This window comes from Diabrotica virgifera, chromosome 2, assembly GCF_917563875.1.
Source record: "Diabrotica virgifera virgifera chromosome 2, PGI_DIABVI_V3a".
NCBI classification, from domain to species: Eukaryota; Metazoa; Arthropoda; class Insecta; order Coleoptera; family Chrysomelidae; genus Diabrotica; species Diabrotica virgifera.
In genome coordinates this window covers 238,678,698-238,692,684 of record NC_065444.1, presented here as the reverse complement: position 1 = coordinate 238,692,684, position 13,987 = coordinate 238,678,698, and the positions used below count along the sequence as shown (strand labels likewise).

At 34.1% G+C, this 13,987-nt stretch overlaps 1 protein-coding gene across 3 annotated transcripts in view; it reads left to right on the top strand.

Moving 5' to 3' along the window:
• Positions 1-13,987, top strand: part of LOC114330874 (uncharacterized) — a 94,212-nt gene that overhangs the window by 30,360 nt on the left and 49,865 nt on the right. For all 3 annotated transcript variants that reach the window (XM_050644397.1, XM_050644399.1, XM_050644398.1), the window contains one exon: positions 7,424-7,559. In XM_050644397.1, coding sequence (XP_050500354.1) covers positions 7,424-7,559 — 136 coding nt within the window. The remainder of the gene's footprint in view (positions 1-7,423; positions 7,560-13,987) is intronic.

Below are 13,987 nucleotides of genomic sequence, written 5' to 3'. Positions count from 1 at the left end.
TCTTACTATTATACAAAGTGTAAATGCCACATTATCACTATATATCCATACGCACGGAGGATTAACATTATAACGCATGATTGCGTCTCAGTTTATTCATTATTATTGTAGGCAGGACCCTGGGTTATCCCGAGATGCATGAACAGAGGCATGAAGCTGGCCAGCTTCCGTTGCTAATGTTCCGCGCAGCTCAGCAGCGTTTAAGGAGACCCAGTCTCCTAATAGTGTTATTCACGATGCCATCACACGCTGCCCGGAGATTTAGCAAGGGAGGCTGATCGGTTCTCGCCTCCGTTGCGTGCATCTTGGGACAACCAATTTTAGGGTCCTGACTACAAATAATGAAAAAACTAAAAGTGCGAATTTTGTTATGAAATTTGGTATGTGGGGTTAGAATAATATTTGGAACAACTTGTTCAAATAACTTTTTCCGATATCTGTAACGCGAAGCAAAATAATATCGGTAATTTACCGTGTTTTTGGATTCGCAGTACCTATAGGTCGCGTTTAGAATTAAAAAATTTCAGTTGAGTATCTTGTGAAAAAATGTGAAACTTCAACCTGTATGGACTGCAAATCTTTAAATCTGTATTTATTTCGATATGCATTTCTACTTACAAAGAAGGAATTGTTAATAAATAAACGACACAAACTTTGGTATTACACTTTTGCAATTAGAGTAACTAATTTTAAAATGATATGATATTATGAAATTGTGAATTATGGTGATATTATGAAATGTAAATAAAAAATGGTCAAAAATGGGGACTTAAATTACATTTTTTGGCGCATTTTTTTGCTAGTGAAAATTTGTCTAGATATTTTACAGTTAGGTATAGCCTCCCCTATTGTAAAAATCATGAGACGCCACTGCTATAATCTATATCATCCATCCATTATTTCAATTTAGCCTCGATCTTAGATTTACCATCCATCCACAAACAGATGGGTTGGATGGATGGATAGGGAACTTGCATAAAATTTTAAATTCGAAAAAAATGTTTTAAATCACAACGGACCATAATTTAAAACATATATCAAGGGTCTAGGACGTTTCATAGCCGCCGTTTCGATGCCGCCAGTTCGATGCCGATACCGGCCGATTCATCGCCAGTCAATTAATCGCTAACTGATATATTTCCGAATTTTCGACAGTTACAATTATTAGTTATTTTTAGTCTTAATTAGGAATTCTAGGAAATGCGAGATGTGACGGCGATGAAATGGACTGGCGATGAACCGGCGGCATCGAAACGGCCGGCGATGAACCGGCGGCATCGAAACGTCCCATTCCGTATATCAAAGATAAAAAAAGTTGTTTTTGTGTTCCATTTGGCCCCTAAAGGCGATTCTAAATTCAAATTTACATTCTGCACCAACAAAGTAAACAAAATTGTATATAATTTTAAATTAGACATTATAAACGTCAGTAGAAAATACGTTTGATCGTTTGAACTATTTTAAATTCATAGAAAAACTTGTACTTTTAGAAAATGGCACTAAACAACACTTATGGTGTTTTCTTTTATTTTCCATAGTAAACCTTCTTTCCTCTCCTTCAAAAACTGTATCAACCTCCAATCTCAACAAACTGGTATTAGTCCATGTGGTGAGACCGCTCCCGTCTGAAAAATGTCTGATTCGGTTTCTTTGTGGATTCCTATTCAAAAATGTCCCCTTTAAATAAATCTGAAGGGTGCCGGGCGGAATTTTTGGGCAGAAATTGTTTAAACAATTTTTTTAAACAAATACAAAAGATTACGTTTTATTGCCCTGGAAAATAAACTGCGCGTCATAGAAAACGGGCACCCTAAAAAATGGGTCATTTTTTATGTCGCGTATCTCCTAAACCTGTTGTCCGATTTAAGTGATTTTTTGAATATGTTATAGCCCTATTCTTTGTAAATATCACTGTATTAATATTTTTGCAAAACAGGTAAATTTTCATTATATACCGGGTGTACGAATCAAACTGTGTTTTTTTCTCAAAGTTCGCAACACCCTGTGGCATATTCTAGCATTTATAAAATACTGAAATTAAAACCCAACAGCCTCTGATTTTCTTAACATTCTGTTTTTTGATTCATTCATTTATGATGGATAATACAAAAGTTATGTACTTTAACAACTAGGCATGCTCTTTATCAGTACAGGGTGTTTCTAAAGAAGTACGACAAACTTTAAGGGGTAATTCTGCATGAAAACATAATGACCGGTTGCTTTATAAACATATGTCCGCAAATGCTTCGGTTCCAACATACAGGATGTTGAATTTTTTCTTAAAAACTGACGATTTATTTATTGCCCTAAAACCGGTTGAGATATGTAAATGAAATTTGGTAAGTTTTAAGACGTAATTTTTTAACATTTTTTGATATACAATTAAGAATTTTTTATTCACCATTGGCGTACATACGAATAATATGATCGGTGATATTACCCGTATGCGCTCCAATAGTGAATATAAAATTCTTAGTTGAATGTCAAAAAATGCGCAATAACCATCTCTTAAAACCTACCAAATTTCATTTGCATATCTCAACCGGTTTTAAAGCAATAAATAAATCATCAGTTTGTAAGAAAAAATTTAACATCCCGTATCTCGGAAACGAAGCTTTTGCGGATAAAGCAAACTGTTATTATTTTTAATGCAGAATTACCCCTTAAAGTTTGTCGAACTTATTTAGTCCCTAAAACACTTTAGACTTATAACACCCTGTACTGATGAAGAACATGGCTAGTTGTTAAAGTACATAACTTTTGTATTATCCAACATAAGCGAATGAATCAAAAAACAGAATGTTACGAAAGCCTGAGGCTATAGTTGAATTTTAATTTAAGTATTTTATAAATGCTAGAATAATCCACAGGGTGTTGCGAACTTTGAGAAAAAAACACAGTTTGATTCGTACACCCGGTATACATTGAAAATTTACCTGTTTTGCAAAAATATTATCACAAAGATATTGACAAAGAATAGGGCTATAACATATTCAAAAAATCATTTAAATCGGACAACAGGTTTAGGAGATACGCGACATCAAAAATGACCCATTTTTTAGGGCGCCCGTTTTCTATGACGCGCAGTTCATATTCTTAGGTTGCTTGGGTCATTCTAAACAAGAAAGGTATCTTATATTTTTTCTTAAAAATTGATAGTTTTCGAGTTATAGGCGATTTAAAATCTGAAAAATGCGAAAATACGCATTTTTGAGGCTTAAAAACTCATATTTAAATTAGTATTTTGAGGTTGCCAGATACTTAAATTGAAGATTAAACATTCAGCTTCAAGATTCTGAAGAGTGATCGCGTCTAGTCTTAATTTATACCGTTGTTTTTAATTGTTAAATATGCGTGTTTATCCGATTTTTTTGCCGGTGCGGCGCGCTCTATTTCAAAAATCTCCTATTTTCCTCCGAAAAATATTTTTTCTAGATTCTTTGGGATATTCTAAATAAAATAAGTTTCTTGACATTTTTCTCAAAAGTTAAGAGTTTTACAGTTATAAGCGATTTAAAATCCGAAAAATGCCAAAAAACGCATTTTCGGATTTTAAATCACTTATAACTTTAAAACTGTTAACTTTTGAGAAAAATGTCAAGAAACTTATTTTATTTAGAATATCCCAAAGAATCTAGAAACAATATCTTTCGGAGTAAAATTGGAGATTTTTGAAATAGAGCGCGCCGCTCCGGCAAAAAAATCGGATGGACATGCATATTTAACAATTAAAAAACGACGGTTTAAATTAAGGTTAGACGCAATCACTCTTCAGGATCTTGAGGCTGATTGTTTAAACTTCAATTTAAGTATCTGGCAACCTCAAAAATACTAATTTAAATATGAGTTTTTAAGCCTCAAAAATGCGTATTTTCGCATTTTTCAGATTTTAAATCGCCTATAACTCGAGAATATCAATTTTTGAGAACATTTACAAGATACCTTTCTTGTTTAGAATGACCCACAAAACTTAAAAATATATGCTCCGAAGCAAAAAACGTGATCTTTTGTATTTGTTTAAAAAAATTGTTTAAACAATTTCTGCCCAAAAATTCCGCCCGGCACCCTTTAGATTTGTTTAAAGGGGGCATTTTTGAATAGGAATCCACAAAGAAACCGAATCAGAAATTTTTCCAGACGGGAGCGGTCTCACCACATGGACTATACATCTATATTATTACAATGACATACGATAAATATCATTAAAATATAAATATTTTTCTCTTATTCCACGACGATGAGCTGGCCAAATACCCAAGTAGGTGGAGGCCAATAAACTAAAGAAGAAGAAAAGAATACACCTAAATATGGCCATAAATATAACCATAAAGTTAAACTATGTGACGTCACGGATCGTTTGAACTATTTTAAAATACAAAAGATTTTAAACTTGTACTTCTGTTATTATGAGTTTTTGAAGCGTGAAATTTTGAAAATCTCATTTTTAAACAAAACTGAACAATATTATGTAATAAAAAAAATGTGCAAGTTCCCTATTGTGTTGACTGGGTGGTTGCCACTCTAGACATTGTATTATTAGCCCAGTAAATGAACGGGAAATACGGCGATACGGTGTAATTTTCAGGGGCAACTCCGAATTGCATGAAAATTTGGATATAGGTTCTACTTACCCTCCACTTTAAAGTTAAAATTGTGCCGTTGGTTGCTTTTACTTGGGGGGTGACAGTCACCCTTTCTCGGGGGTGAAAAAACATGTATTCAAGATAAGACCGGAGATGGATAAATTGACTGATTCTAAGCAACTTTTGTTCTATAGAGTTTTTTATGTAAGTCAATACTTTTCGAGTTATTTTCGATTGAAAATGTTTATTTTTCGACAAAAAAACTACGTTTTCGGACGGTCTTTCGCAAATAACTCAAAAAGTAAATACTTGATCGAAAAAAATATCCTTAGCAAAAGTGTAGCTTATAAAAAACTGAAAAAAAATGTGTATCAGTAAAGTCTATCAATCGAGTAAAAACAAAGTTGTAGCTCATGAAAAATACGTTCTTGTGCGTCTAATTCCAAATCGAATATTTCAAGGTGAAATCACCGAAAAATTAAGCACTTTTCGGGAAAAACCTATTTAAACTTTTTTAAAGTGATTATAAAAAGCTTTATTGGAATTGTTCATAACAGTTTATAGCATTAAAAATAAGCGAGTTACGCTCAAAATAAAGTTGGCCCTCTTTTTTTTTGTGAAAAAATCATGCAAATCTCCCCGTGTTTAGCTCCTCAAATGAAATTAATCGCTACCTCTTTACAAAAAATTTACTTACGTATCTACTTTTTAATTTGATCTGTCAGTCTCACCGGTTTAAAGTGCTTATTTTTGAAAGGGTTATAGTTAAAAAAGCTTGAACGGGTCACTAATCACGAGTGTATGCAAATTTTGAACAACCATATCTTAACCAATTTTTGTCTTGCGGAAAAACAATATGAAACTAGCATATTTATAATAACAAGACCTATATTTTTTTACTCTTTAAGATTTTTCTTATCACTAATACTTTTTAAGTTATTTTGAAAAAAGGAATTTTTTCAAAAATTTTTAGAAAATTTTGTTTTATTATAAAACCAATTTTTTTTCAAAAATAAGCACTTCAAGCCAATCAAACTTACAGATCATATAAACAATATACATATAGTTAAAATAAATGGTATAGTCCTGTCGCCAGGGGGGTACAACGGCCTCCTTAATTCAGATGGACTTACCCAAGTTTTTTTATATATTTTGACCCGCAGAATACGAATTTTTTGGGTAACAGTTGATTCGGATGTCGATAAGATTGTTATAGACAAAGAACTTGAGGAATTACATAACAGCGATTTCTCGCAAAACAAAACATCTTTTTGTATTTTTTGGGTCATTTTAAGCAAAAAATATTCCTACAAGTTTTTTCGTAGAATGCATAGTTTTCGAGAAAACCGCGGTTGAACTTTCAAAAAATCGAAAAATTATAATTTTTGAACCCGAATAACTTTTGATTAAAAAATAAACTAGAAATTCTGCTTACCGCATTTGAAAGTTTAAGTCAAATTATATCGGTTTTGATTATTTTCATTGCTAAAAATTTATTATTTTATTGTTAAACAAAGATATAAACACCTAGTATGTGAGTGATGTTTTCAATGATTTCCCATTTAAAATCGAACGAGTAGGTAGAGTAGCTACAAGTGCAAGCGAGGCAATTTCTACGTAGCAAGCGTTAAAACGCATGTATTAGGCACGGGAAACACTATGTGTTTATAGATTAGTTTAACAATAAAAAAATTAATTTTTAGCAATGCAAATAATCAAAACCGGTATAATTTGACTTAAACTTACAAATGCGGTAAGCAGACTTGCTACTTTATTTTTTAATCAAAAGTTATTCGGGTTCAAAAATTGCAATTTTTCGATTTTTTGAAAGTTCAACCGCGGTTATCTCGAAAACTATGCATTCTACGAAAAAACTTGTAGGAATATTTTTTGCTTAAAATGACCCAAAAAATACAAAAATATGTTTTGTTTTGCGGGAAATCGCTGTTATGTAATTCCTCAAGTTCTTTGTCTATAACAATCTTATCGACATCCGGATCAACTGTTACCCAAAAAATTCGTATTCTACGGGTCAAAATATATAAAAAAAACTTGGGTAAGTCCATCTGAATTAAGGAGGCCGTTGTACCCCCCCCCCTGGCGACAGGACTAGTAAATCGGTAACGATTAATTTAATTTGGTGCTAAATCGAGGGAAGTTTTCACAATTTTTTTTACCAAAAAAGGGGCCAACATTTTTTTCAGTGTAATTCGTTTATATTTGGTGCTAGAAACTTTTGTAAAAATTAAATATAAATCTTTTTTTAGGTACTTTAAAAATGTTAATAAACTTTTCCCGAAAAGTCCTTAATTTTTCGGTGATTTCGCGTAGACTTATTCGATTTGGAATTAGACGAATAAGAACGTATTTTTCATGAGCTACAACTTTGCTTTTTCTCAATTTATATACTTTACTGATACATCATTTTTTTTTTGTTTTTTTATAAGCTACACTTTTACTTACAATATTTTTTTCGATAAAATATTTACTTTTTGAGTAATTTGCGAAAAACGGTCTGAAAACGTAGTTTTTTTGTCGAAAAATCAACATTTTCAATTGCGAATAACGCGAAAAGAATTGACTTACGTAAAAAACTTTATAGAACTAAAGTTGCTTATAATCGGTCAATTTATCCATTTCCGGGCTTATTTTAAACACGCGTTTTTCACCCCCTGAGAAGGGGTGACTATCACCCCCCAAGTAAAAGCAACCAATAGGGCACATTCAACTTTGAAGTGGAGGGTAAGTAGAACCTAAATCCAAATTTTCATGCAATTCGGAGTTGCCCCTGAAAATTACACTCCAAAACGGTCATTTATTGGGCTATATATTATTTGCAGGATCTGTAATCATTCAACTGCTTTTATATGGGACCAACTTATGCAGAATGTTAGACCAAGGATGGAGGTACAGAATATAAGAAACAACATTTTAGTACACCACCTAAAAAATAATGGTTTAAGTTCAAACAAGATGGTTAGTTTGTTATGTAAAAATTGTATTTAAAAGATAATTAAAAAAGTCAAACAAGGATACAACCAAATTTTTGAAAAAGGCTTAGATTCCATAAATAATTTTGTAATTTTATGTTCTATGTCTACCATATAAGTATGTAAGGTATGTTACTAAAAAAGGGACCAACTTTATTTTGAGCATAACTTGTTTACTTTTGGTGTTAGAAACTTTTTTAAAAAACAAAAATAAAGCTTCTTTTAAAAATAAAAATAAAACGTAAAGAACCAACTTTATTTTGAGCGTAACTTGCTTACTTTTGATGTTTTTTTAAAGCACACAAAGTAAAGCTTTTTTTAAACACTTTTAAAAAGTTATATGTAATGATTTTTCCCAAAAAGTGCTTCATTTTTTGGTTATTTCACGTTTAAATATTCGATTTGGAATTTGACTAATATGAACCTATTTTTCATTAGTCACAACTCTGCTTCTACTGCATCTAGAGACCTCATACATACACAATTTTTTCAGTTTTTTATTCGCTATATTTTTGCTAAGAATGTTTTTTTTTATAAAATACTTACTTTCTGAGTTATTTGCGAGAAACCTTTTAAAAACGTGTTTTTTTTTTGTTGAAAAATGAACACATTCACTCACAAATAACTCGACCAAGTATTAACTTAGTGAAAAACCTCTACAGAAAAAAGTTGCTTAGAATTAGTTAGTTTATCCATTTCTAGACTTACTTTGAACGTAATTTTTTACACCCCCGAGAAGGGGCGAATCTCACCCCCTGGGCAAAAGCACACATCGGCACACCTTTTTTCTTTGATATGTTAGCTATGTGTATGTCAAATTTCATGTCAATCCAAGTGGTTTTTTAAAATTTGAAGCAAAAACCGTGATTCAATGGGCTAAGACGCTCACAAATATTTGTATACAGGGTGTTTTATTAACAATTGGAAATATTTTAACTGTAGATTTCTGAGCTCCAAATATTAAGGTTTAACCCAAATCACCTAGTCCGAAAATGCTTCCTAAGAGAGCTAGAGCTCTCTGAAGATGGTGTCTTGTAATTGGTTTTTTAAACACCTCCAGAACGCTTCTATTTAAAAAAATGGAAACTGGTACGCCTGTTTATCTTCCAGAGACACTGGATTATTAAATTGTGAGGTATTCTAATACATACTCAAAATTAGTCTTGCTTGAAGTCGGTAAAATACACCGTTCTTATTTGAAAATTTTTTTCAGGTTCAAAAAACTAAAAATTTTCAAATCGATTTTTCTAGAAAAGGTGTATTCTACCGACTTACAGCAAGAGTAAAATTTAGTACTAGATTCATCATCATCATCAATGGTGCTACAGCCCTATGAAAGAGCCTCGACCTTCCCAAGTCTATTACGCCAGTCAGTCCTATCCATTGCCAACCGTTGCCAGTTTGCTGCGCCTATTTTTATCCCATCCTCATCTACACCATCCTTCCATCTGAGTTTTGGCCTACCCCTATTTCTACTTCTCACAGGTTTCGACGTAAGGATTCTTCTAGGAGGGTTGTTCTGCTATGATCTTGCTAGATGTCCTGCTCATCTTAGTCTTCCTATTGTTATAAGAGATACTTTACTACCAAATATATGTTTATATCTGTGGTATACCTTGTAGTTATACCTCCTCCAAACACCATTTTCACAGATGCCACCGAATATTCTTCTCAGTATCCTTCGCTCAAATATAAGCAGAAGGTTTTCATCTGCCTTGGAGACTTACAGAGAGTTACAGAGTACTAGATTACACAATTTAATAATCCAATGTCAGAAATGCTTAAAAGTTAAAGACAAAAAAGTTATGCGATAAAGTAACCGTTACCCTACCCAAAAGGGACGTCTATGGCCGATATTAGAAATTTTTGCAATTTATGAAATAGTTCTATCTCTGGAAGATAAATACCAGTACCAGTTTTCGGTTGTCCAAATGGAAGCGCATGGTATTAAAAAAAACTAATAACAGGACGTCATCTTAAAAGAGCTCTGGCTCTCTTAGGAAGCATTTTCGGACTAGGTGATTTGGGTTAAGGTTAAACCTTAATATTTTTTGAGCCCAGGAATCTACAGTTAAAATATTTCCAATTATTAATTAAACACCCTGTATAATATAATAGTTGTCCCTGTAACTTATAAATATATTATGGAATGGGACATATTATGTATTACCAAAATTTGGTTGTATCGCATGTTTCTTTTAGTATGTTGTAAACTGCTCGTCAAAAGTTAGGGATATAGAAAATTATGCTCATTTTCATAGTTGATTTTTTCGTGAACAGATTAACGGATTCCGCTAATTTTTTTTTTAAATCCACAAGGAAAAGAAAAAGTTTTCCTGTTCTCCTCCTAGCATCCAATTATCGAACACTGATGATGATTTTTTATAAAAATCGAGAACGTTTTGTTGTGATGTAGCCCTTTTAAGGGATTTTTAATAAAAAAATTTTATACCTTTTACAAAGGATTTCTTTCCAATTTTATTTTTTTTTTATTATTTTAGGTTTTTCATTAGTATTTACACATTTGTGCAAATGTTTAGTCAAACTTCTATTTTGTACTTTTACCGGGTGGAATAAAAAATGTTTTTCTTATGTTAAGTTTGTGACACCCTGTAGGGAGGACGAGGTAATACAAATACTGTTAAGTGTACATCGGAATTGTATTGTATATTTTGTGAACATTTTGTTTTTTGAATGTCCCTGATATCTTAAGAAACAAAGAAGATAGGTGGTTTTACTCTTTAACATGTGTTTTAACTGAAACAAAACTAAATTATCAATAAAAAATAACAGTTAAAAAAACCTTAACAACAGAAAGGCACATAAGGTAAACAGTTTTTATCGACACCTATTGGGACCGTGCAAGTTCGGCAAAGCGACACCTGGTTTCTACGCTCAGCAACATTATTCGCACTTTTAATTATATTGGCCAATTCTATTAGTCCTGGTTTTTTTTTTCTGGAAGCCGTCTGTTGTGAACCGGTTGTACTGCAGCCACTTGGCTTATTGTACATCTTCCATTGTTTATGAAACCCATTCCAGAATTCTGGAACCCTGTACCAGCTTGTACAGGTCTAGTGGGTGGGTGCCATACAAATTTGGAGTCATTTCGATGTCTCCGAAAAGTGTTTGCCGCCTCCGATCCAATGCCTCACAGTCATGCAAGATATGGTTGACTGTTTCAGGTTCTCTGTTACAGAGTCTGCAGCTCAAGTCTCCATGAAACAGCCCCATTGTATGTAGGTGACCCTTAACTGGCGCATGTCCAGTGAGGAAACCTGTTATGACTCTGAGCTGATTCCTGCTTGTTTTCAGCAGTAACTCAGCTCTACTAGCACATGTCCGTCCGATATACATCTTGCCATGTGTTTGACCGGGTACACTCTCCCAGTGTGAGTTGTGTTGGCTTCGGATCCAGGCTTTTTTTCGTTCGCGGACGGTGCTTTTTGGCACTCGCACGGCCGGCTCTGGACCCAGGTATTTTGTAGCTGATGCTCTCTTGGCAAGTGCATCAGCTCTTTCATTGCCGTATATGCCCCGATGACCTGGAACCCATACCAGTATAACACTGTTATGTTGTGCCAGTCTATCAAGTTCTTGTCGACATTCCCACACCAGCCTAGAGTTCACCTTAGAGCTTATAAGAGCCCCAATGGCTGCTTGGCTATCTGTGCATATGTTAACCCGCTGCAGTTCGAATGCCCTCAGGTTGTTTTCTCTTGCACACTGCAAGATTGCAAAAAATCTCTGCCTGAAATACGGAGGTACATTCCCCCAGTGGAATAGAAATGTTGAAATTTCCACCACTATAGAATATTCCTGCGCCCGAACCGTCTGCAGTTTTAGACCCGTCCGTATACCAGGTGCAACCCTGCAGTCTGTGTCGAGAGTTTCCTCTGTCCCATTCGTCTCGTGGGCAAATGTCCACTTGAAAAGGTACTTCAGGCATATATCTTGATGTCATATGGTCAGAAATCATCATCCATTCGGCATCATTAATTTCATTCGTTATTTTACTATGTCCTGATTTAACTGGTACGTTGCTCCGGTTTTCTCGCAGTCTATAATAGCCCATTCTCGCCTCACCTCTTATTGTTATATGTAAAGGAGGGAGATCCAGTAGTGCCTCCATAGCTGCCGTAGATGTGCCCCTCATAGCCCCCGTGATCCCGAGACAAGCAAGTCTTTGCACCTTGCTTAATTTGATGATGGCACTTTTTTGCTGCACTTTTGGCCACCATACCACTGATGCATATGTAATTGTGGGTTTTACCACCATGTTATAAGTCCAATATACCATGTCTGGTCTCAAACCCCACATTTTTCCATGAGTACGTCTGGCTACCATTAACGTAGATACCGCTCTCTTCGATATTCTTTCTATCTGCTGATTCCAAGTAAGTCTTGAGTCTAATATTATCCCGAGATACTTTACTTCACTCACCAGATTTAAATGTACACCATTTAGACTTAGAGGACCCAATTCCTCTGAATTCCTTCTTTTAGTAAATTTCATGATTTTGGACTTTAGAGGACTGATGTTAAGCCCTACATTTGAAGTCCATTCTGTAACTACGGTCAGAGCCTGTTGCATTCGATCTCTGACTGTACCATTAAATTTTCCGTGGGCTAAGATGACTAGCATGCTGAGAAGCCGTGTGATATATGCTACGTTGCTAGGGGATACAGTGTCAGCTCAGGTAGCCAGAGGCTGCCCACAGGGGGGAGTCTTATCTCCTCTATTGTGGAATCTGGTCATGGATGGCCTGATAGCTAGACTCGACAACGATAGGCATCACGTCCTGGGCTATGCGGATGACCTAGTCATCTTAGCCCACGGAAAATTTAATGGTACAGTCAGAGATTAGTCCCGGTTACTGGATAATTGTCAAGGCCATAGTCCAAAAAAATTATATGAAGAAAAAATTAGATTCAGGTTATGTTATTAAAACGTAAACAATTGTATGTAGTAAATAAAATTAGTTATTAAAATGCAGTACTCCAAGCAAAATACAATTAATTAAATTTACCTTATATAATAATTGCATATCATATCAATATTGTGGAGCAATATATAATTTTTCTTCTTCAATGACAGTAGGTATGAAATATACGTCAATTTGACAATTTCAATTGACAATATGATTTATTTAAGAAAGTTGAAATATTTCTCCGCTATTCTCGCACGATCGTTTCTCGTATCCCCTCCAAGTAATTGCGCACCGCGAATAAGAGTTATTTGTCGACCAGGTAAGCGGTATGTACAGCGCAACATAAGTGAGAGAAGATTGTTTAATGGAAGCTCTGTGATGTTTTGGGGTGGAATTTCCTTAGTACTGATTTGGTGTCTACGTAGAGGCTCTTTAAATAGCGAGAGGTACATTACACAGATTTTTTCCTTAAACACTCTGTTCATTTCGCACTGTATGTAGGAAATAATTTCATCTTAGTGTTATGATAAGACATGGCCTCCTCACGTATCGCATGTCATCAGTTAAAACGCATATTAAACAGTAAAACTGTCTAGTTTCTGTGTTATTAAAGATATCAGAAAAATTGAAAAAACTAAATATTCGCAAAATATAAGACTATAACATAATATCGATGTATTCGCTGTGAGCCGATTAGTAGAGGGGATTTGACAGTTTTCGCCTGCGCTGTTAGTGACAGTTTTGTGCATTGAATTTGAACAATTTTATCAGAAAAGTACAAGTTTCAGACCATGAGAGAGCGCTACTGACGAAACTCACAGCCAATAAAAACAGAGGTAATCTCTAAATTTCACATAAAATTCTTCTTTTTCTCAATGGCCTCGTGCGTATGCAGTCATCCAGTCGCACGAATTTATATATTAAATATTAAAATTATAATGAATAAAATAAAAAAAAAACATAATTACTTTTACTATTAATTCTGTGTATTCGTTCAGTAATCAGGTTACAATAATATTTCAGTTCATAATTTGTGTTTTTCTAGATAAATACACACACCGGCAAAATTAGCCGAACACCTTAAAAATGGGACATGTTGGATGTCTTGAATTTCCTAAACCTGTTGTCCGATTTGAGTGATTCTTTTAGAATGTTATAGCCTTATTAGTTAAGAATATCGGTGTAATAATATTGTTGCTAGACAGGTAAATGTCATTTTATACCGGGTGTTACAATCGTACTATGTTTTTTCTTAAAGTTCGGAACACCCTGTGGAATATTCTAGCATATATAAAATATTAAAATTAAAACTCGATTGTAGAATTTAGAGGCTTTTTTAACATTTTCTTTTTTGGTTCGTTTACTTATGTTGGAAAATAAAAAAGTTATGTGCTTTAACAACTAGCCATGCTTTTTATCAATAAATCCTCATAGTAGGGGAGGAAAGTATGCTAAATTTGCAGTTACTCGAGCGTTATGGGGA